Source organism: Pelodiscus sinensis, chromosome 2 (genome assembly GCF_052426305.1).
Source record: "Pelodiscus sinensis isolate ZL-2025 chromosome 2, ASM5242630v1, whole genome shotgun sequence".
Classification (NCBI taxonomy): Eukaryota; Metazoa; Chordata; order Testudines; family Trionychidae; genus Pelodiscus; species Pelodiscus sinensis.
In genome coordinates, this window is record NC_143053.1 from 71337222 (window position 1) to 71363255 (window position 26034).

Sequence of the window (26034 nt, forward strand, 5' to 3'; positions counted from 1 at the left end):
CTGAAAAAAATTGTTGTACCAGACTTTTCTCCAGAAATAACTAATTTTCCCAAAATTTGGAAACATTTTGACTGTATTCTAGTGTTACAAAATTTAAAATAAAATATACTTTAATGGTTTCAGACACTTTTTATGACAGTGTAGCTTATAAATGGATTTAATTTGGAAACAAAACACATTTAACAAGGTTTGGTTTGTAGCAGAATTCAACTGCTTTTTGTAATTTGAAGAAACATCAATGATATTATGAGTTTAAAATAACTTCACAATTAATTCTCATGAAATTTCATTTATATTTGTATTCCATTTCTCTGATGTATATTTACACAGTGTAATACATTACACCATATTATAAATAACCTTTAAATCTACAGTAAGTTATTGTCAGAAAAGTTACTATATAGTATCTTCCTACACTACAGTTCCATTTTCAATGAATGCTTACAGCAGAGATTAATCTGGATGCTAAAATTCAAATCCAGGTTTGAACTTCCATAGTACAAAGATTTTTGAAACCTGACTTTCAATTTTGGTCTCTTTCTAATTCAGAATCACATCTGTTGATTGAACTGACAAAAATAAATTTTCCCGCATTTTATTTCAGATAGCCAAACGCATACCACTGTCAAAAATACCAACCTGGATATTCTTCTGATTTGTAATATCTACACAACTGTTAATTGAATTCTACTGAAACAAAATACAGGTCTATGTAGCACTTTAAAGACTAACGAGATGGTTTATTAGATGATGAGCTTTCATGGGCCAGACTCACTTCCTCAGATCAAATAGTGGAAGAAAATAGTTATAACCATATATACCAAAGGATACAATTAAAAAAAATGAACACATATGAAGAGACATTTCTCTACAGGTGATTATGCATGAGCCAGTGATTGACTTTTGGACCACAGGCTGAACTTTCAGGGCCAGAACATGAGGGAAACTCCACCTATTTAAACCATATAGTTTTTTATGGTATCACAGTTAGAATTGGTCAACAAATCAGCCATTTTGCCTGTAGAAAAGCAAAACATTGATTTGGAAATGCTGTTGCAATCCCTCATAGGAATTGTCATTTCCGAATTCCCATGCTCAAATTTTCCTCTGTGGATTGAGCTGCCTGGCCAGACTACATATCTGATAATGGACCACAGTCTTCTCCCTTACTACTCCTCTGTGCTGTATCACAGAAAGCTCTAGCCATGGTGTATCCTGGGAGATGTCATCCGGCTGGGGAACCTAGTCAATAAAGTAACGACAACTAAACCGTAATGCTAATGAGGTACTGTGGCAGTATTTCTTAATCAGTTCTTCAGTTTCTTGAGGAATAGTCAGAATGTTCCACTGCAGACGCTTCTTGCAAAATAATTAGTTTAGTCAAAAATCCAATTTTCTGTCAAAACAGTTTTGACATAAAATGTTCAGCCCACCATAACCAGTTTGACTCTATAAACGTGGACTTCTGCCATGCAAATTCTGCAGCCACATTTCAGTGTGGAAGCGCACACTGAAGAAATTACCAGTATTTTCTTTATTTAACTGCAAGCCTGTTCAGGTCTACCATAAATATTTAACTCCTTTCTTTTAAAACAGTATGCAATTGTCCTGCTGCTGTCACTATTCAGGAAACCCAGGGTCAATTCTCAGCCTCAGCTCTTGCTCAGTGGACCAGCAGAACACTCAGCTCCTAAAGGAAGCATTTGTAATCAAGCCACACCTATTAAACATGAACCTTATTGCTTTTTAAAGGAAGGAAGAGTTTTGAAGGGAATCCCATCCTGTCTCACTAGCAGGCCACCATTTCTCATTTTGGAAGAGTGTTCTGAAAAACCAGATTTATAGGTCTTAAGGCATCATGAGACCATTAGATCATCTGACCTTCTCTAAAACAACCAGTTACACCTGTTCTGAATCTTCAGGATACATCTAGACTGCAGAGTTTTCCTGGGATACCAGGGGTATCCCAGAAAAGCTCTGCCGCATCCAAAGAACACATCTGCTTTTCAGAAAAAAATTCGGAAAAGCAGACGCCTTTTTTCAGCATCCCTGTAAAACACCTCATTCTACAAGGAAGAAGGAATGTTCTGAAAGAGGCTTTTTTCCCCAACATCTGTCCCAGTGTACATGGGCCAAGTGTCAAAAAAGCCTCTTTCAGAAGAAAAGCGGAAAAAGATAAGCAAATTGCGGTTTGTAGTCTAGGCACAGCTTCAGAGGGGTAACTGATTTAGTCTATAACTGGAAAAAAACTTCAAAAACAACAAATAATCTAGGAGTAGCTTAAAGACTAACAAAACATGTAGATGGTATCATGAGCAAGTGGGTTGTGCCCACAAAAGTTCATGATATCTTCTACATGTTTTGTTAGTCTTTAAGGTGGTGCTAGACTATTCATTGTTTAAGTTTTTTCTAATAACTTATGTTTGACTAATGGGTATCTCCCAGAAAGGCATCCATTTGGATCTGAAGATTTGAAGAGATGGAGACTCTGTACCCACCTTGATAGTTTCTTAATCTTTGCACCACCCTCGTTAACTGTTTTCACTGGCTATTGCTAGCTCTCAGAGGGAAAGCTAAGGTGCACTGTGAAGGTGGACAGGAAGCCAACTCTATATTTTCTACCATTCCGAGGGTTATACCTCATCACTCCACCTCTGAGGTCTATACCCCTTACTGCCTGATCCTCAAAAGTTCAAAGTCAGCTGCTCCCCACCCTCTGAAAGAGTCTGAGGCATCAGTGGGCAACCTGAACTCTGGACTAATTCAATTTGGGGGCACTTGAGAATATAGCTAACAAAGAGGAATTCAAAATAAAGAAAACTGTGGTGCTAAGGACACCTGCAGTGGGGAATTAGTGAATGTTTTAAAGTGAAAATATAGCTTGATTAAAAAGGAGAGCATGGGAAGACTAGGATTAATTACTACTATCTCACCCTTATCATTAATCGCTGGAGCCAGGGGAACAGGTAGTTTGGAAGGAGGAGCAGATGAATGAATCTCTCCCCCACATAAGCAGACCACACACATTTCCACACTGCTCACACCCTCTTCAGTAACAGGCAACCCTCTGTATAGATCCCACCCTCCTCATGATGAGAAATATGGCCGAATATCTAGGCAGAAAAATATGAGACTAAATATATAGATCCTCTTTGCTGTATGTGTTCTGCTACATATGTATTTGCTCTACTCTCTGCCAACAAGATGCTGCCTAAAAATTAGTGTCTCAAAGAGGAGGAGTGAAATAACATATTAAAGAAGCAGATTTACTATGATTATTAGCACAGTATAAAACAACACAGTAGACAGAGTGTAACAGCTGGAGCAACTGACATTATGGAGGAACCATTTGAGTTCTCATAGGGACACTGAACTCCCCAGGAAAACAAAGTTGCTTGTTTACTGCTCCTTCTCATCAAAGGGCAGAATATTTATGAGTTTTAAACAAATTATATGGATGACTGGGCATTTCAAGAACTTGACACAAAATCAACACAGTAATGGATGAAAGGAATGATATGGAACAAAATCCTTCTGAAAGAGCACAGAATTAGTGACACACAAGCAGGGAGAGAAAATTCACAGAAAAGCCACAAAGTAAAACTGGGGCACTCAAGAACAAACCACAGCTGCTGGCAATCTAATTTGTGGCTCTTAGTATCCCCAAGAAGGAGGTGGCTGAAGTGGAGAATACACAATCCAGCTACTCACAGCCTGATACAAGGCACATCTAAGTGACATTTTTTCTTGAATCTCATCAAGCTAGAAAGTACACTCTGATGCTTATAGTCCAAGCTTCATCTGAGGGCAATAAGTTCCATGATTTTATTGCACAAACTAGCAATTTTCTCTTGCTAAATTTTCACCTGTTAAACAGGCGAACTGGGGTCCATTGTTGTCACCCTGCCCATATTGCACAGAATTGATTTGCCTCCAAATGATACTAATTTTTCCCCAAGACCAGGGGTGGGCAATAATATGGCAGCAGTTCCCCAGGGTTAGCCCCTGGTGGGCTACTGCCACTATATTTACTTGCATGGCCGCAGGTATCAACAATTGCAGCTTCCATTAGCCATGGATCACCATTCCCAGCCAACAGGAGCGGTGGGAAATGGCACGGATTGGGACATCACTTTCCGCAGCTCTTGTTGGCTGGAAACAGCGATCCGCAGCTAACAGAAGCTGCGATCGCTGGTACCTGCAGGTCAAGATAGCAGTGGGGAACTGCCAGGAGCTAACCCTGGTGAACCGGATCTGGCTTGCAGGCCAGTATTTTCCCACCCCTACCCAAATCAGTCTTTTTACAGATGGCGTAGGCAATCAAAGACCCTATAATTGACTATTAGATTCTATTTTTATCATATTGCCTCATGTCACTGTCTGTAATATACTGCCAGACTGACAGCTTCACTCAGCAAAAGAGGATTCAGAATTTGTGATCAGCGTCTGTAGTATTTTCAAAGCTAGATTACTGCAAGTCTTTCTTGTTTGCAGGAGAGCCAACTCTTATTTACCACAAGATGCAGCTCATTCAAAACCTAGGTACTTACCCCCTAATAAGCATTTGATTGTCTGAGCACATGACTCATAAGAACATAAAAATGGTCATACTGGGTCAGACCAATGGTCCATCCAGCCTAGTATCCTGCCAACAGTGGCCAATACCAGATGCCCAGCGAGAGGGAACACAACAGGTAATCCTCAGGTGATCCCTCCCGTCACCCATTTCCAGACAAGCAGAGGCTAGAGACACCATTCCCACCTATCCCACCTAATAGCCATTGATGAACCTAACCTCCATAAATCTACCTAGCTCTTTTTTGAACCCTGAACTCCTATTTTAAAATCTTTCCACTGGCTTCCTGTCAAAATTCTCATTGATTTAAACTCCTTATATTTATATTTTCAGATGGGAATAGCTGTGGCCCATCTTCCATATCCATTCTGCTGTGCTGGATCTGAGCTGTTTGCTTTGTCTCTGCTACAGTCTTGTGACTATTTTGGTATTTCAAAGATGTCCCACGCTACAGTGTGTACTGTTGGTGCCAGCATTTGATGCATTACCAGAATCTGCTGTAAATACTCAAAGGACCCACAAGCTTGTTGCAAACAGCTCTCCATACACTTGTACTTTATAGTGCCTTGCAACATTGCTGCGAATGATTCTGTATATACGTACTCTTAAAATCTGTCCTTTCCCAGAGTATTGGCTATATGACCTAGATTTCACAAGATGGCCATAGCATGAAGGGAGTAAGGAGGCAATGGATAGACTCTGTGTAGTTACCATCAGTTAAGATTTCACTGCTGGGTTGCAATACCTAACCAAAGCTGAATTGGAAGTGCCATGATTTGACATGTGTAATGTTAAAATAGCCTATAGACTAAAAGTTACGTTTTTGAAAAAGCACTGTATTAGAAGGAGTTCAGGATCAGAAGTTGACAATCTGTACATAAAGCTATTTTTAAAAAGAAAGACAGTATGTAAAGAGTACAATTTGAGTGCCCTTTCCAAATTTGGGTAGGACTACTTGGAAAATTTTCAGAAGGAAAAATGCTGAGGATCTCCACTTCCTGGAAAATTTTGAAACATCCACATTTCCCATGAACTGAAAATTCAGAGTTTGTGCCAGCTCTACATTTACGTGTTCAGACATCAATAGGAAGTAGCATATATGAAAAGAAAGGCAGACCAAGTACACCTGTTCCCAGACACACATAGTTCGACCTAATTAGCTTCATTAACACTGGTCCTGCAGTTAACAGGTAACTTCTTTTTATTGTTACATATACCCCAGATTCTGTAATTTCCACTCCAATACATCTGATGAAGTGGGTTTTACCCACAAAAGCTCATGACCTATTACATTTGTTCGTCTCCAAGGTGCCACAGGACTGCTAGTTGTTTTTAACTGTTCCCAAAGTATAGGACAAAATGTTCTTTGCCGTGTTCTTTGACTGATTACAAGCAATGCTACCCCGCCCCCTGCCCACGTGACTCAGTCTTGATCTGGGAACGCGTGGGTTTGAGATGGTGGGTAAGTTTGCATTCCCCAGCAATCTTTGGATTCTCTGCATGAAGTGGCAGTACCATTTGTGGTTTCCACAATATGAACACATGCCCATAAGGAAATGGACTGAAACAACTACATGTAGTATACTAAACAACCATCAGAAGGTTAGCAATTTTAATTTATTACCAGGGTTCTCCTAGCACTCCAAAGCAACACTATTATAGCCAATACCCTCTGCTGGCAGAGACGGAGGAAAACGTGGGAGGTGGAGTGACTCAAATTCTAAATTTGAGTGAGGTCTGGCAGTTGTTCTTCTGAACTACAGAAAAAAATACATAAATATTTCTCGATATGGAGTAGAGTCAGATTGGTGCCCTGAGATTAAATACTCTGTTTCCTATTAGTAAGCTGTTGATCTGTCCAGTCCTCTAAGGATATTTTTCATTTAATTTTGCTCTCTATGTAAAACTATACTTGCCCTTCTCTTCCTGAACGGGAATATCTTTTGAGCGCCAGGGACATCCACACTTTCTCCTTTTTATCACCTTTCCTACAAAGTCCTCTTGTCAAACAGACCTTCCCTCCAGTGATGAAGCATTGGTAATAGTTTCATCTAAATGCCATCAACTCCATTTCCCATATCCACTTGTCCTTACTGAGAAGGGCCTGGTGTATATGTAACCCACAGACCTCTTAGGGGTGGTGAACAGGTTGAACTTCTCTAGTCCGGCACCTTTGGGATCTGACCAGTGCTGAACCAGAGAATTTGCTGGACCACAGGAGGTCAGTATTGTCTAGCAGCATTACCAATACTTCCACTGCTTACTGGGCTCTTAGAAGACATTTAGGAGTAAATTAGAGCTAAATAACAGCACTGGACACTGAGAGCCAGAACTTGTGGCTATAAACAAACTTTATGGACAATGGAAAACTTGGCCACACCATTGATAAGTGGACATCCACTAACCAAAATCGTGCCGGAACATAGGCCGTGTCCAGACTCAGGGGTTTTTTCGGGAAAAGTAGCCTTTTCCCGAAAAAACTTCCCCTGCGTCCAGACTCAAGCCGCGTTCTTTCGAAATTATTTCGAAAGAACGCGGCTTTTCTTTCGATGGCGGTAAACCTCATTTCACGAGGAAGAACGCCTTCTTTCGAAAGTTCCTCTTTCGAAAGAAGGCGTTCTTCAATGTAAAGAGGCCGTCTTCGAAAGAGAGCATCCAGACTCGCTGGGTGCTCTCTTTCGAAAAAGCGGATTTCTCTTTCGAAAGATCCGCCTGCAGTCTAGACGCGATCTTTCGAAAGAGGCTTTTTCGAAAGATGCTTTCGAAAGAGCCTCTTTCGAAAGAAGCCTGCAGTCTAGACATAGCCATAGATATTGCTGGACCAGAGAGCACTGGACTAGAAAAGTTCAACCTATACTTATACACGATTTTGGACCGATTCAATTATTTCAGGCAGAGGTGTGATTTTCTATCAAAATAGTTAAATTAGCACAAGCCCCCTTTTAAATATCAGCACAATGGTGCCACATACCAGTATAACTTTCCCCCCTTTTCTTAGGGAGAAAGCTATGTCAATATAACCACCCACATTAACAGAGGCTGTAGCACTTTAATTATACCAGTACAATTAAAAGGATGTTATTTTTGTCTGTAGACACACCCTGAGTATAGGATTTGAACTCTAATCTCACACCAGGACAAGTAATCCCATCCTCCTTATTTAACATCAATGAAGCCAGGCAAGTCACATTCAGCTTTCCAAGAATCTAGCTGGGACAAAGTTTGGTCACAAACAAAAGGTTATTGAGACAATATCTATTTTGATAGCCCCCGGAGCATCCTCTTGCAATGATCTCAGGACAATTATGCAGCTTCCAGAAACAGGAGGATGTAGGGACAAAGGTCTTGCACTTCTTGTACTCGCCAAAGGAAACATCACCACATCTACCATTTGCCACAAAGAACAGACGAAGAGGGTCAAATGTCAACACGGGGGATGTAAAAAGAGGCAGCCAAGAAAGAAGAGGTGGCCAGATGCCTGTGAGGTCTGCCACAAAAAGAAAAGAAAGCATTTTACAAACCTGTTCGCTACAAGCCCCACATTCATAACTGTTTCCAAATGGAAGGCTATGTGGAAAGCCAAAGCAAACATTCCCAATTCTTTTTTAACCTATCAGACTATATAGGAAAATATGTGCATTTTATGGTTTGGGGGCACAACCTTTTAACTATGTTTTTGCATTGTCATGTCCAAGTCCTTTTTTTCTCCTCTCAAAAATTAATATTTCCTAAAGCAATACAGCTATTTATTTTGGACAATCTTGAATTGAAGCACAATCTCCCTTTGCAAAACAACAAGGCACAGAGGAGTTAGAACATGACACCTAGGGGATTTCAGAGTACATTGCAGTGCAACTGTAATCATTTTTCTGGTGCCTTTTCAACTGCTTTTTGTGCTGTTGTCTTAGCAGTTCAATGCTAATTTTGTGTGCTCATAGTTGGCACTCAGAAAAGCAGGACTCAGAGAAGGGGGGCTGAAAAGAACAAAATTTACAGTGTCTGCCTCTTTATTAGAATTCCACTACGCACAGTTCTGGTTTCATCATGCAAGACTGGTAAGTGTTCTGGCAAGAAATAATTTTGAACTTCCCTGCTGTGAACCACAGCCTTTCAGGCACCAAACTAAGGAAGATGTCAATCAACTGCCTTCCCACTGAGGCGCTAGATTGGCAACAAGATCCTCAAGTGACAGAATACAAATGATATTTAAATTGGATTTTCATAGAGTCAGTGCATGTAAATCCAGGCGCCCCTGGCAAAGGCATGAGACTAGTGCCATCTTGTAGCTTTCAGAAAACTTAAAGCAGCTGTGTAGGGAGCGACTCTCCCTGCTCCAGTTCCTCTAGATTTCACAGCTGGACACAATCAATCCTGAATTTTCAGTACCCCACCTTCAAAAAATATGTAACATCTATAACCTGATAATCATCAGGAGAGAATTTTAGCACATACACACTTAAAAGGGAAGGAAGTGGGCACAGGATACAGAAGGAGGCTTCAGTAAACAATAGCATCTGTTCATCATTTCATAATAAAATAATATTTTATGTATACATAACACTTCTTATCCTGAAGGATTCAAAAAATGCTTTATGAGCCATATACATAAAGCATTACTGACACGTAGCCACCTCTGGGTTAATGGTGACAAATAGAGCTGGTTGGAGAAATTTCAACTGTACTCTAAAATGTCAGAATATGCAGTTCCATCAAAAACACAATGCTTTGTAAAACTGGGGGTTTCCCCAGAAATATTTTTCAGGAGAAAATTCGTAGAAAGGGTTCTGACTATATTAAAATGTCGTATTTCAGTATTTTCTGAACTAAGCATTTTTTATTTTTCGTTTTGAAATTACTTTTCATTTTATGTTAAGAATATAAAATATCGGATCAAGAATATATAATGTCAGATCAATTTTTCAAAAATCAAAAAATTAAACATTTTCATCAAAACTAAACATTTTGCTTGATCTGAAATTGTTTTTTTTTCCCATTCATGGGGAATTTTAAAATTTTAGATTTTTGTTGTCATTCACAATGAAGCCAAATTTTGAAATCTCAAAATCTTTCACTAAATGGAACTTCCACTCTAAGCGTAGCTTTAGTGACAACTAATCAACTCACAGACCACGGCATAATAGTGTGCTGGGAGGGAAAATCGTAACTTGGTCATCAGCATACACCCCTCATAGACTATAAGGTCACAAGGGACCACATCATGCTCATCTAGTCTGACTCTTGCACCCTGTAGGCTACAGAACCTCACCCACCCACTCTTGTAGTAGGTTGAAATCAAATCAAAATTAAAGAGAATCCACTACTTACACTAGTTTAAACCCACAAGTGACCCATGCAGCATGCCCCATACTGCAGAGGAAGGCAAAAGCCCCCAGGGTGTTAGCCAACCTGACCAAAAGGAAAATTCCTTCCCAATCCCAAATATGGTGATCACTTGAACCCAGACCTACAAACCACATACCTGGAAAAGAATTCTCTGTAGACCTCAGAACCCTCCCCATCTACTATCTGCTCCCTTGGAAGGCTATTCCAGAACTTCACTCCTCTGGCAGATAGAAACCTATGTCTAATTTCAAGCCTAAACCTGTTGATAGCCAGTTTATATCCCTTTGTTCTTGTGTGCAAATTGGCACTTTAACTTATGGCACTGAGGTATTTTTAGAGAACAATCACATCTCCCCTCAGCCTTCTTTTGGTTAGGGTAAACAAGCCAAGCTCTTTGAATCTCTTCTCATCAGATAGGTTTTCCATTCCTCAAATTATCCTAGTAGCCTTTCTCTTCATGTGTTCCAGTTTGAATTACCCTTTCTTAAACATGGGAAACCAAAACTGAACACAGTATTCCAGATGGGGTTTTACCAGTGCCTTGTACTATGGTACTAATACTAATACTTACCTAGCTTTAGAGGAAATACCTTGCCTGAAGTAACCTTTTTCACAGCCACATGACACTGATGGCTCATACTCATCCTGTGATCAACCAGTACACCCAGGTCTTTCTCCTTCCCCATAACTTCCAACTGACACATCATAAGAAGATAAGAACGTCCATATGATCAGATGAAAACCCAGCACCTTCTAGTCTACTGACCTGTCTTCTGACAGTGGCCAGTGCCAGGTGCCTCTGAAGAGTGATTTAGTGTTCCATCCCCTGTCACCCATTCCCAGCTTCTGGAAAACAAAGGATAGGGACACAATCCCTGTCTATCCTGGCTAATAGCCATTGATGGGCCATTCTTCCATGAAATTATCTAGTTCTTTTTTAAGCCTGTTATAGTCTTGGCCTTCACAACATTCTCTGGCAAAGAGTTCTACAGATTGACTGTGTGTTGTGTGAATAAATACTTCTTTTTGTTCATTTTAAACTGCTGCCTATTAATTTCACTTGGTGACCAGTGTTCCCTCTAAGCTGCTCGGTGGCAGCACACCTTCACAGGTGATTAATCAGCCCTGCCTGGTCAGTCAGCTCCACGCATGGAGCCCTGAGCCTCTGACTGGGTGGGGCTGATTAATCACCCTGTGAAGCTGTGTTGCCAAGCAGTTTAGAGAGAACACTGCTGGACTACATCTGTACTGCACCTCTCTTGTGCAAAAGCCTATGCAAATGAAGTGCTGATTAGCATATTGCCTTGCTTCATTTGCATAATTAATAAATACCTTGCCTGATGCATCCTAGAACTGAAGTAGCAAGAGGCTTTTGTGCAAAAAGGAGCTGTGTAGATGGCTCCTTTTTTGCGCAAAACCCCCCTCTTGCACAAGAACCATTCTTCCTGAAAAAATGGGGAGAAGCCTCTTGCGCAAAAATGGCCCCTAATTAATTATGGACATGAAGCATGGCAATATGCTAATCCACGCTTCATTTACATAGGGTTTTGCGCAAGAGAAGTGCAGTATAGACATAGTCTTGGTGACCATAATTCTTGTGTAAAGAAGAATAAATTAAACTTCCTTATTTATTTTCTCCACACCAGTCATGATTGTATAGACTTCTATCATATTCCCTCTTAGTCGTCTCTTTTCCAAGGTGAAAAGTGCCAATCTTTTCCATCTCTCCTTATATGGAATCTTTTCTCTACCCCAGTCACTTTTGTTGCCCTTTTTTATACCTTTTCCAATTCCAGTATATCTTTTTTGAGATGGAGCAACATCTGCATGCAGTATTCAAGATGTGGGTGTACCATGGATTTAAATAGAGCCAATATGATATTTTATGTCTTATTGTCTATGCCTTTTCTAATGAGTCGCAACATTGTGTTTTGGGGGGGTTGGGTATTTTTGCTTGTTTTGACTGCCACTCCACATTTAGTGAATGTTCTTAGTGAACCATCCACAATGATTCCAAGACATCCCCAGCCTATAGCAAAAATAGTTATTCTTAGTCCCTAAATCCATGACCTCACACTTTCTATTATTAATTTATACCTCATTTCTGTAATTCCCATTTACAAGTTCATAAAATCATGAGACCTTTAAGACAAGTCAAGCAGGGCAGAGAGGACCTTGATTTAAGTTCCCATCTGAATTTATTTTGTGCTTACACAATCGGGCACGCACACGCTCATCAATATCCATGGAATATGATTGACATACCTTGTGAGGATGAAATTTTGAGTCTGCTGACAGGATCTGAACCTGTGGCATCCATTTCATGAATTTCAGTTAACTCATGTCTCATCTGTCCCTCAAGTTCTCAGGACAGCTCCATCCTTTAGCATAGATCTTGAAACCATGATAGCTAAGTCCCCTCAAATTATACTACTTTTCTATTTAGCCTTTAACTTTGCCCCAATGCAAACTATCCCAGTGTGTCCCTGTTGCGAGGGAATTTCAAAAGGACATAGTCAAAGATACCCCAAAAAAGTCACTCCTCACTTCAGGTGTCAGATATTGAAGTGTGATAATCCAAGTTTTAAAATTAATCAGAACAGGTCCTGGATTCTGCTTCCCTTTCTGCTAAATTATTGACATCTTTGTTACTACAGCGACAAGAAATGGACCCTCTTCTCTACATTAAAGTGTCAATTCTAAACATATTTTATTATGAAAATATTTGGACAAAACCTCAAGCATACCAAAAATAAAACAATTAACCCCACAAGCCCCCTACTGATGACTTTGTGTCTAAGGGGTACTAGGATGGGGCTCACTTAGTTGTGGCAGCAGAAGAGCTAGGCCACTCCAGCCTGCAGGTTAATGAGATATCTGAGAACTCAATATTTTTACCATGATAACTGTGAGGGAGATGGTTAGTCTTGATACACCGCTGAAAAAAGAAGCAGCTCCAACTGCAGCAAAGAGTCCCGGGTCAATCCATGCTCCTTGTTCATTGGTCTGAACACCAAAAATGGACACAAGAATCAGGCCAACTATCCTGCCATATAAAGCTCCTGTGTACCTACATGAGGAGGAGAAGAAAGTGAGGACATGACCTTTGCCAGACACACTATTTTCCAGGATTTGTTCTTCTTAGCTAACTCAGCATTTCATTCTGTCAGTTCTAATTTTGTAACACAGCACTGCTCCAATAGCATCAGGGTCCTTGAAGTTGTGGGGACCGAACATGACAGGCAGCCAGAGAGAACAAGGACTTCTAGCCCCACAAAGCAGGGAGGAGGTGGGGATGGGGCCCCCAGGCATGAACAGTCAAAAAGGATGTGCATTGAAGGCATGGGGGAATCACAGTGCCAGGGGACAAGAGGGTGGAGAGGATTAGAGAAAGGAGATATGGTAACCACACAGAGACAGATCATAAGGTAAAGCTTAGGCCTCTTTGAATGGGGCAGGGAATTGGTGGGGGAGGTGAGAAACGGGCAATGGTTGGGGGCAGGGACACCTGGGGGAGTCTAATTCAGAGTTGGGTGTAAGGAAAGTGGGTTAGAGCAGAAGTGAGTGGCTAGTTCAGAGCTGTTGAGGGTGGGGAAAGGGAACTGGAGCAGAGATTGAGGCATCCAGAAGTAGAATTAGGGGGATGAAGGGAGGTGAGTTGGAATAGAGTTAGAGGGGGCCAAGGTACGGAGCTGCAGGAGGGCAATTCAAAGGAAGCAGGGGCAGAAGAGGAATTAAACAGGTCTGCAGGGTAATTGGACCCAACTGGGGAGCTGAGAACTGGACTGAAGGAGGCTAGAGCAGGGTTGAGGGAGAGCCAGATGGAGGGAGGGCAGGATCAAAACTGAAGGGGAACAAAGGAGGCCTCTGGGGTAAGCTGGGGATTTGTAGAGGAGTCATGAAGTGGGCTGAAAGGAAGCTAGACAGGAGTTGGGGAGTGAGAGGGCTAGTCTGAGGATATGGCATAACTAGGCAGAAGCTGGGAGTATCTAGGAAGAAGCCGAGGATCAGAAGGGCTGGACTGGGTTGAGGGGGGGCTAGAGATAATCAACGCAGGACTAGAGTTTGAGGGGGATGGACTGGAGCTGTGCAGAAGCTTGAGGGCAGGTAAAATTTGGAATTGGGAATGAGCCCCAAACTATTCTTGTACCAGGCTTCTCTGAGGCCTTGTTATGCTACTGATTTAATGCTTATTACTATATTCTCTTGCGCAGAATTAACTTATCTAACAAGTTTCCCTCACTTTGTATGAAGAGGCTAATATTTCAACTGCTTTTCTGAAAAAAGGGGAGAAGGGGTGTAATATGATAGAACATTTAATGTCTTCCAGTGGTTGGTATAAAGGCATGCACTAAGGCCTGGTCAGCATTAGGAAATTAGGTTAATATAACACCACCACTCTGGGATATGAAAAAATCTACACTTTTGAACAATGCAGTTAAGCCGACCTAATTCCTGGACTTAGTAGTAGGTTGATGGGAGAATTCTTCTATTGCCCTAACTACTGCTTCTCAGGGAGCTGGAGTACCTACACAGATGGAAGAACCACTCCCAATGGTATAGGTAATGGTATCACTGAAGTACCACAGCTGAATGACAGCAACCCCTAAAATGGCAGGTATTGAAGGTATACCAATCAGACTAATCCAAACAACAATCTGCATTTCTAGAGTTCCGGCCTAGATCCTCCTTATTGTTTTTAAAACATTAAATATACCTCACAACAACCTTGTGAAGTAGGCATGGACAGTATTATTATATCCCTTTACACATGAATAAACTAAAATGTAGAATGGTTACTTAGCAAAGGTCACACTGTGAATCACTGACAAAGCCAGGAATAGAATCCCGGAGTCTTGAGTCCTATCTTCTACATTCAACATGAGGCTACAATGCAGCACAAGAATTTTCAGTACAGACAGCCTTGCAGTACAGGCAGCCTTGCAGGTGAAATTGTTGGGTTAAGGCACTGTTTTTCATTTCTTGTAAAAGGAATTTAGTTTACAAAGATATAAAGTCTTGAATAAAGTTTTGGGTTTGTACCACTATTCCCCTGTCAGAAAAAAAATTGTATTGCCTGAAGTTGGAAGGATTTGGAGAATATTGTATCTCACTGTTACTCAGTTTTTTTTTCATTTACTTATGTAACTGATATGTTTTATTGATGCTTGGCGTCCAGGCGGTAGATGTCAGGTTACCTGATCATAAAGACAGGAATTGGCTGTTAGACATATAGATTGCCCAATATCTTCTTAAGCAAAGATGAGCCAAGCTTTCAACAACTATTTTCTCATAAAAATGTATTTAGATATTAACTCTTTGACAAAAAAAATGTTGGACAAAGGAAAGCCAGACCAAACTGTCTCACTCTTTGGAATATCTTCAACTCCAACGTGATACTGGTTTGCTTATCCATTCTCCAGTCATCTGCAATTTGTATTTTACAGGTTGACCACATCAGTGTTCAGACTTCATCCTCTGACCATTACAGTAAGGATTCTGCACTACTGCATAGCATTCTAGTCACTGAACACATTGGTCTGAGCCACAAAGTCAAGATTTAGATGCAAATTTCCCCATTACTTAGACGTATTCAGGCCCAGTGTTTAGATTCAGTCCATTATGAACATCAGATCCAAATTCAAAGTCTGAATGCACACTATTGTAAAATAGACGAAGCCAGCTTGAGAGCTTGCTCTGAGTCCATGAGTTACTCCAAATGTCAGGGGTTTTCAGGTTTAGGGTTTGGGTTATGACCCATTCAATGTTACATAGAAAGGTTTTTGGCATCATTTCCCTTCCCCTATTTTACTCATTCTACCTAAGGAAACTGTTCCTGAGTCACACTGTTTCAGCAAGATGACCCACAGAAAATAATGGCAGTTTGGTTTCCAATCAGATTACTGCTTCTCCAACACAGAGTTTCACTATATATATATGCTCTGAATTTACATATGCAAAACTTACAGCATGGGTATCACCAGGCCACTAGCAACAGCAGAACCTGCAGTCCAGCAGGAAAGAAGGAAATAAAATGCCAGGGCTGTGAAGAGAGAAGTGAATCCAAACTCTTCATGGGTCCCACGTTTGAACAAGTACATGATTCCTCGCTTACCATTCTCAGCCAAGAGTGCAGCTGCTTCAAGGGAGAGAGAGGAAAAAGAAGGGATATAGAAAGTTAAATAGATCCTTTAAAAATACCCACTAACAGTTCTTATATCTATCAACCCTGATTATGATTAAATAAGGTTCAAAGTCAGTAGATTGCTAGTTTAGGTACACAAGACTTCAGGGAAATGAGAACCATTTGTGTTTACAGTCTGCAGTCTGTAATATTATTGTTTTAGATGACCTAAATGAAGAGAAACAGTAGCCATTTAGCCAAGAAAAAGGAACTTCTTGGCTTCTCCCTTTATTAGGCTCTCAGATAGACTCTCTTTTCTTCCTATATAAACCTCAGAAGTGCTATAATTCACCATCTTCCCAACTCACACACTTTAAATGGGAGACTCCATTCTTCTGACATGTTTCTGGAGAGGAAAACTGAAATCCACTTTAAAAACACCTACATTGCAACTAAAGATATTTGGAGACCAAGAACAAATTATATAAACACAACTTATTCTTAGCCACCATACAGCAGACTTCTCCTTACCTTCATTAAAGGTTTGATTGGAATATTTGACTCCATCTGGCCCTATCCACGATGTACCGAGTGGACAACTATATTCTGAAATTTCTCTTTCAAATGGGCTTCTGCTTAAAAATTAAAGGGAAAATTTATATTAAATTGATTAGTATAATGCACAACATCTGTAAAGATTATATATTTGGTCACCTCTGAGAGATATTACCCAGAAATAATTCCCTTCTGTACCTTCTCCAGTAGCCCAATACAACTCCATTAAAGTTGGCCCTAGTTTATTAGCAGTCTTGTTCCATTAGATCAGGGATCTCAAACTCACAGCCCTGGAGCCATCTGTGGCCAGAGCAATTCCACAATCTGATCCACACACAGCTGCTGCCATGTAAGTCCCTGCCCCATACCCCCATCACACCTCTTCCCTCAAGCCCCCTCCCACAAGGGATGTGACCTGGCGTGGGGCACCAGCAGGGGTTGGCTTCTCCCTTTCCCACAATCAACAAGATGGTGGAAGCTGTGGGGAAGTAGAGCCATGCAGCAGCTTCTGCTCCGCTCTGCCACCATCTCTCAGGCCAGCCTGGTCGCTCCACTTCAAGGCAGCAGTGGGAGGCAAAGAACCCCAGCCACAGCACAGGCTGGCTTGGGAGATGGCAGCAAAGCAGAGCAGGCTTCTGATCAGCTCCACTGAGGCCCTGCCCACCCCCCACCCCACCCCCAATATGAGGAGGGAAAGTGAAGGGGCAAATGCACACATGGCCCAGCCTTCCCAGCCCAGAGCACAGTGGAGGAAGGAGGCCACATGGCCCAAGTCTCCCCAGCCCCAGAGCACCAAGGAGGGAGGAGGCTGTGCAGCTCCAGCTTCCCTGGCCCCGGAGCACAGGAAGGGCAGGTGCTGGGAGCAGCAACACTCTGACCCTAGAACGCGTTCTTGGGGTGGAGCGTGGGCACAGCCAGGCCTGGTGGTTTGGGAAGGCAAAGCCATCCCCTGCCTAGGCTACTGGAGGCCCGTAAGTTTGGATTGTTTTTACAAGACAGAGAGTAGAGCCATGTGCATGTGTTAGTAGCAGGTATTCCATTTCTTGTAACCAAAGTTGTAACCAATGAGTTGTGCCTGTCAGCAACTTGATTGCCTTCCTTGTACAAAGCACTATCACACTCCTCCCTGTCTCTTTGTCCATGTCCACATTAAAGATAAGGTCGAAGCAGCTGCAGTCGATCTTCTGGAGTTCAAATTAGTGGGTCTAGTGAAGACACACTAATTCAAACTGAGAGAGCACTCTCGTCGATGCTGGCAGTCCTGTTTCTATGAGGAGTAAGGGAAGTCAAAGGGAAAAAGTGTGCTCCCTTCAACTTCCCACAGTGTGGATGGTGCCAAAATTCAAGTTAAGATACTATGACTTAAGCTATGCAATTAATGTAGCTGATATTGCCTAGCTTAATACAAACATATTCCCTGTTGTAGATCAGGGGTTTGTGTGTTAGGGCAGGGACTGTGTTTTTCTCTAGACTTGGAAAATACCCACCATCTTTTGGCCATTGCATCAAACAATATGGGCCTCATTTGTCCCGCCCACAGCAGGAATTTGGTAGTGACTCTCCTACCTGATCCCTGCTCAGAATTGCAGAAGAAAGTGAAAACACATCAAGATTCTAGTCCATATCCAGAACAAGAAAATTTCTTCCATATTCCACACTGGCAACCAAAGCAACACATGATTCAGCCCAATTTTTAATTTGTCTTCTTATATCAGTCTCACCCACACAAAAGAGATGAATTTCCATTTTTTTAAAGACACACACAATGGCTAAAGAAAAACAACCTTCTTGACCCCATTTTGGTTCAGAAAGTGTATAATTGGTCTATAAACTCATTAGCAACTTCTTGTCTCTCCCTTGAACAATCCCATGTTGAAAGAGTGCCTTAACTCCTGGGCAATAGGATGGTCTGAGGTGGGTTTGTCTCAATCCATCCTGCTGGAGGTGATCCATTTTATATAAAATATTTGAACAGCAATTGGGCCAAAAAGAGAGAATCATTATGGCATAAGACCAAGGATGGGCAAATTCTGGCCTGCAGGCAAGACCCAGTCCACAGAGTTAGTCTCTGACAAGCCCCCACCTCCACATTTACCTGCATCTCTGCAGGTATTGGAGGTTCACAGTTCTCATTGGCTGCGAATTCATGGCCAATCCAAGCAACGGGAAGCAGCGTCCTAATCTGTGGAGCTTCCTACTGTTTGCATTGGCAGAGCTGCAATCCTCTGATACCTGCAGAGGCACAGGTAAACATATCGGCAGTGGCCCACCAGGGATTAACCCTGTGGGCTGCCGTTTTTTTATTGCTCACCCCTATACAAGACTCAAATTCAAGTCCTTGCTCTAATGGCATTAATTATTTATACCCGATGAAATAGCTTCACAAGGAGAGATTGAGTATGTCTAGACTACATGCCTCTGCCGGCAGAGGCATGTAGTCTAGACATACCCATTGACTATAATCAATCCTAGACTATCCTGTAGCCCAGAGACTAGTACATTCACTTACATTATGAAAAACCCATGTTCAAATCTCTTCTCCAAAGTAGGCTTGGGGGCAACTGAACCGGACTTTCCTGCATTTTGGGTGAGTATGGCCCTCCTGGCCATTTTGTGAATTTAGTTCTTTTTTAAAAAAAAATGCATAGAAATGAAATATTTTGTTTGACTGAACCTGAATTTTGTTGACTTTTTCAATTCAAATCTCATAGTTCAGAATTTGCAGTTTCAATTTCACCCATTTTTTTGGTGCTGTTTTAATGGTTTTGGTTGGTTAGTTAGTTTTAGGGCTGTCAAGCGATTAAAAAATTAATTGTGATTAATCGCACGATTAATCACACTGTAAAACAATAATAAGAATACTATCTATTTAAATATTTTTTGATGTTTTCTACATGTTCTAATATATTGATTTCAATTACAACACAGAATACAAAGTGTATAGTGCTCACTTTATATTTATGTTTTATTACAGAGCACACAGTAAAAAAAAAAACTTCAGTGAAGTATTGAGTGCAAATTCTATCGTGAAAACTAAACTTAAATTTTTCTATATAATCAATTTATTTGTGTCCTATTCAAAAGAGTCCTTTTTTAGCTCAGCCCCAGCTGTGAGTGGCACAGGGCTGGAGGGAGGTAGACTCTGCGGTGGGCAGTGCAGAGTTCGGGAGGACTCAGCCCCCAACTGCAGGTGGCATAGGGCTCAGGAGTGGGGGTATATAAAACTAGAGATATACAAAATAATATATTTCTGCATTTTTATTTGATTGTAAGACACTCAAAGTCCATCATCCTGAGCAGCAAATAAACCTTCATATAAAATTAATGCAATATAGTATAATGTGTTGCCATCCTTTTCTACAGCATGACTGTACCATATTCACTCTTGAATATTGGTAAAAGATCATGAACATTCACATATTCTAGCTAGAAAGAGATATATAGTTGGCTTCGAGATCAAAATCAAATCTGAGGTTCATCATCTAGATAACAAACCTATGAAATTGACATATATTTCATTGCATCACTCTCACACACCTTCTACATGACACTTGTCACCTTAGGCCCCTACCTGCAACTTGTTCCTTGCTGATATTCCCTGCTACCATGCAAAGGCCTACCTAAGTCATCTGAGAGTCATACAGGTGCAGAGCTTGCTTGCTTGGAACAAGTTGAAGGTTCAGTCCACTATAGCCTAATCTAAAGCCTTCCACAGTCTGTGGGATCTTTCCATACAATTTGAATCAGGCCCTTAAGATGTAAGTTACTTGAGGCAGGACCCACATGCTCCTCTACATTTGGACTTTTCATATGACAGCATGGACCTAGTCCTGACTGGGTACTCTGGCTGCTACCACCACACCCACAGTAATCCAATTACTTTTTCCTCTCTCAGTGGATCAGACATGGATGAGTAAAATTCATCCCATTCCAGTGATGGGCCCTCCATTCCTTTAAACTCCAGAAAAGCTCTTAAAGTAAGGTCTTCTCTGTAGCCCTCTACCTTAGGCTGAGTTGGTCCCCAGGCATTTCTTCCTTAATCAGGGCTGCTAGGTATCTGTTACCTTGTAATACTTTGATTTATACAGTTTCTTGTTTCCGACTAACTTCTTTGTTCTCTTTTGTGTTATGTATTTTGTCGTGGTTAATGGTGGGCTTTTCTGGTTGCTTTTTAAAATTTGTGACAAAGCAATGCAAGAGAAGTTTAATAGACAACAAAAAAATATTATATATATGTTCACATCAACTATGCCGCTCAGTAAATGGATTTGTTAGAAACTGAGAGCAAATGAGTTTTTCTTTAATTCTGAGTTCCTCTCAAATAGATATTTATCATCTATAAACTTTATAGCAAAATTATGACCCTACACTGAAAATACACTTGTAGATTCAAATATATTCATTCATTTTAGTATTTGGCTTTAAATGTACACTGATTCTTGCACGCCCACCTATGGGAAATGTGCCACCTATTGGAAAAGTTCACATGCACAGATACAATTCTCCATTTTGAACACCGAATTCTGAGGTATCTATATGAATTTTTGTCCCTGGATGCTCATAGAGACTAATGGAAACAGTATGGTAATAATTAGCATTCACACAAAGATGTTCACCACTTACGTTTCTGAACTATTTTTTAGCTGCGAAGTTCTCAGACTCATGACTGGAGTGCAAGGAAAGAAATAGGGCACATAGACTGTAACAGTGACAGTACACACCTGCAGGCGTAAAAAAAACATTGAAAACATTAGCATCTGAGGTAGAAACACAATATAAGAAAACGTGAAGGATCTAGAATCACTAGCGCCTATCACAAGAAAGTTGTTCTGTGAAATGTGCCCAACATACCTTGAGAGACCACGTTTATTTGACTACAGTCATTTAAATCTCAATCCTGAAACATCCTACACACAGTCAGACTGTTGTGTCCCCACCAAGACCCAATGAAGTCAATGGGAGTCCACCTGTGACACTCACCCCTTCAGCAACACACAGCGTGGATTGGTCTGGGGATCTCCAGAGCTGAAAACATGAGCTGAGCTGCTACAGCTTGAGTTAAAGAACCAAGGTTTTGTAGCTGGGGATTGTATCAACTCATATAATCTGTAAATCAGCATGGAGAGGGGCCTGTAAAAGTCACAAACACTGGTGGGTTATACCCACAGATGGAGCTCTCGCAAGACAGAGGTCTTAGACTGAAAACTGACATGATGTAAACTGTGTTCTATGTACCTTTTGGGAAGAATCTAGCACACTTTGGAGCATTTGTGCTCTAAAAAGCCCCAACCCTACCCCACTAAAACTCTGTAAGGTCTATCTAATTCTATTTAACTATTACTTATTTACAGAGAGGCTTACAGTACTCATCACCATAGTACATAGGTACTTATTTCTGCCTTGGAACTCCATTCCTACCAATACACTTAAAAGACACTTCTGAAAGATTTGAATGAAATATTGTCCTGCTCCTGAATGACAGAAAGCTGTTAGATATCAGTAATGGGCACCTTACAAATGCCTGAAATAAATTAGATAAAATGTTGTCTTGAGACAAGTAGAGATTTAAGTTTAGCCACACTGTAATCCTTCATAAAGGAAAGGCCTCAGCATCAGTGTTCCTTCTGTTAGTCCTATTGAACCATTTGGAAGAGGATATTAAAAACAAAACAAATGAGTATTTCCTGCCCTGGTTGTTTTGTCCTTGTTTATAAGCACCCACCATGTCTAAATCATGGAATCAGAACAGGAAAGGACTGAGAGAGGTCATCAAGTCCAGTCCCCTGCACTCACATCTGGACCAAGCACCTGACTGTCTGACTATATTCCAGCTACAGACTTGATTAGGCCAATTGCTGAGATCTTGATTCTAAACCTCAGAGCTGACTGGACCTTGAATGATGGTTTAGATCCATCTATAATTCTAGCCAAATGAAGGTAAAGTTACTCTAACGAAAGAGAGAAGATTTTTTAATCGATCTTCCCTACAGCAAGGCAGGTGTCTACAAAAAAAACCTACTGAAACACCTTGCATCATTATAAAGTGCCCTTGGCACTAGCTATGCTCTGTTGGAGAACTGTGTCCAATTCTGGTCACCAATGTATAGAAAGGATGTGAAAAGCAGTGTTCCCTCTAAGCTGCATGGCAGCACAGCTTCACAGGGGATTAGTCAGCCTTGCCCAGTCAGTCAGCCACATCCCTGCACGGAGACCTGTGTCTCTGACTGGGTGGGGCTGATTAATCACCTGTGGAGCTGTGCTGCTTCACAGCTTAGAAGGAACACTGATGAAGAAACTGGAAAGGATCCAGAGGTGAGCAAGAAGGATAATCAAAGGGATGAAATGCAAGCCATATGAGTAAAGGATGAAGGAACTGAGTATATTCAGTTTGGGGGGAAAGAGACTGAAAAGCAACATGATGGCCATCATCAAATACTTAACATACCGACATAAAGAAAGATGGAAACAAGTTCTTTCTTGCGATAAAGGGCAGGACAAGAGACAATGGGTTCGCTTCAAACTGCAGCATAGTAGAGTTAGATTAAAACTCAGGAAAAATTTACTAACTGTAATAAACTGTAAATAACTGTAATGGAACAAACCACTTCACGAGGTTGAGGAAGCTCCTTTGCTGTAGTTTTTCAAAAAGAGGCTGGAAAGCTATCTGTCTTGGATGGTTTAGACACCACAAATCCTGCATTTTTGTAGGAGGTTAGATTAGATTACCCTTGCAGTCCCTGCTAACCCTAACGAGTCTACAGTTATTAAAACACATTAGGTAGTACATTTATGGAAACCTAAGAGCTAAGATACAACTGTATCTGCAATTATAGCAGCTTGTCATACAGCTGTGTCTCACATCTTCATGTCTCTATATCTCAAACATCACAAGCTTATAGACACAGCTCTTCTAAAACAGAGATGGACTGAACTGTATTTGCAAAATCAAAATCAGGATGGTTCAAATCCAGCTCAAACTTCATCCAATGCCCTCAATGTGTAGGTGGGTGTGAGACAGGCGATTGGCTACAGGATTCCAGTTGTGGCTGGTTTTCACTGCTAAGTCGAGCTGGAAAAAACCTCTTGAGTAACTCTTAAAAGTTTTGATAATTTTAAAAAATGTGTCATGGAGTTGTTCACCCTACCTAGCGAAATTCTGAGCTTTTGGAACTTAACACTTAGTCATCATGATAAAAGTATAAAGAAAAGGAAAGACATGTTTCCTAGGCTCTTGGCAAACGCTATCCATATTTTAAAAACGAGTTGTCCTTTGGCACCTTAGAGGCTAACAAAAATATACAGAATCATGAGCTTTTGTGGGTCAAATCCACTTTTTTCAGGGAAAGGTGAATTAAAGAGAAGGAAATATGGGCACTTAATCAAGATAACTGCCCCTATTTGAAGGTCTGAAGATTAAGAATGAAGGAGTTGCTGGGGGCAGCACAAAAAGTAACATGGTAAGTACTGTAAAAATCATAAATAACGAACAACAACAATAAACAGGGTACATTCCTACCCATGTGCACACAGGCTGAAAGTCCCTGTACCACATTTTGGGTTCCCACTGCCCATTGCACATAAATTGTGCTAAATTGTGTGCTAGCAAGTCACTTTTTCCTGCCTTCTGTTCCATCCAGCCACCTTATGACTGACTTTCACTCTTACCTGAACCATTGTAAACATGCCTTCAGTCTTTAACTTGAGGAACACATATTATTTACTTACAAGAACCAGCACAGATTCCAAGAGTTTGCTTGTTTTTCTGAAGAATGTTTTTTGAATTGAGTTAAAGAAACGCTTGCGTAGTTTATTAATCTTTATATTTAGGGAAACAAATAGAGCTCCAAAAAGGCCTCCAAGTATCCCAAGGAAAATGGTCGGAACGAAGGCCAAGACACTCATATCCAGCAAGTTCTTAACCTGAATTGAAGAAGAAGAAAAAGAAAGACAGTATGTTCTGAGAATTCTGCCAATGATTTGAAATACAGCAGCTACTCTAAGTGAAACTTTATATAACAATGCAGCAAATAAGCAAAATGTACTTTATAAGAAACAGATCTTGCAGCTTCAGAAGCACAGTTATCAAATTTAGGGCTGTTCCCATCAGAAGCCAAGAGCCTTTTCTTCAGAACTTGCAGGATCAGAATCATAAAGTACAGTCACATAGCTTCACCAGCCAGTTGTTTTGATTTTTAAAAAGACTGGAAAGGACTTTATCAAATCAGGCTGAAGGTTTAGTACTGCAGCTCCTTTTGAACCTTCTTTCCCTGAGTAGGAGGAGTTCATCAGGCAGAAATCTCTGTGATGCATCTGCTGTTATTGAAGAGCTCAGAACTTCCAAGTGCAGAAATATACCTTGACTTCAGTGGGGACAGGATTTCACTCCCTGTACATTATACCACCTCATCCATTCATAAACAAATAAAAAGCTTCAATCTGTGACTACCCTGTTTTAAAATCACTGAATAAGCTGCAGGTAACATGGAAGGAGGTAGGGTTAATCTGTTACCAGTTCTAGTATACTTCCATTGAAATGTTGCCTGTATGCATATGTTGATTTACTGCAGGATTTGGTAGCAAACCAGGAGGAAGGCAACACAACTAGATCAGTAACCTCCTCACAAACATGAGAAGGATCATTAAGAATCAGTACTGGGCTATTAAGCTATGTAGATGCTACTTCCTTTGCTCCAACCCAAAGTTGCTGTTTTGCCAAGACTGGGAATGGACAGAAAAACAGTTAAATGGTGACTCAATAGAAGAGAGGATTAGGGGCTGCAAAGGGGGTTTGAAGCCTTCAGACCTTCCTTATCTTCCAGGGGAAATACACTTAACTGTTTTAAATCCCCCTTTCTCTTGCGTTTCGTTCCTACTGTTAAGATTAAACAATACTTAGTTTTAAAAAAGCTGCAGGGTCATTCTATTAACCTCTGGTCACAGCCCCTAGAGGAAGACTTGCAAGCGCTGACCCTGAGTACTCTCTGTTGCTACAGAGGATACTGTAGCCTTAGGACAAGGGTAAAGAGTGGGAGAATTATGAGATTCCAACTCCAAAAAGATGAAGGGGAGAAGCCTCAGAAAGACCATGGAGTGGGCAAAAGTGCAGCTAACTCTGTAACTATGACAAAAATCTTTTCCAGATATTGGCACACACACAGAGTACTGTCAGGGCTTTAACAATGCTCTCTGGCAGTGATCTATAGCCCTGGTATTATTTTCACCAATTGCTACAACAAAATCATCCCCTTTATACCAAAGATCTGTCTAAATGGACCTAAGTGTTTAACTAGCCAGTCTAAAAAGAAAACACAGTTGATATACCTGGAATATCAAGAATTCTATTCTGTTCAGTTTCTCACCCCATTCTCAGCACTGTAGAATCTGAGTGCCTTCCACAACTGCATCAGGTTTTGTGACTAACATCAGACATCTGTGG

At 40.9% G+C, this 26034-nt stretch overlaps 1 protein-coding gene across 1 annotated transcript in view; it reads right to left on the minus strand.

The window, feature by feature from the left end:
• LOC102462787 (chloride channel protein C-like) overlaps window positions 1–26034 on the minus strand; it is a 103906-nt gene that overhangs the window by 55138 nt on the left and 22734 nt on the right. The window contains exons 7-11 of the mRNA XM_089776262.1: window positions 24324–24518; window positions 21222–21319; window positions 16575–16675; window positions 15887–16058; window positions 12818–12989 (exon numbers count right to left, since the gene is read on the minus strand). Of these exons, the coding sequence (XP_089632388.1) occupies window positions 12818–12989; window positions 15887–16058; window positions 16575–16675; window positions 21222–21319; window positions 24324–24518 (738 nt within the window). The remainder of the gene's footprint in view (window positions 1–12817; window positions 12990–15886; window positions 16059–16574; window positions 16676–21221; window positions 21320–24323; window positions 24519–26034) is intronic.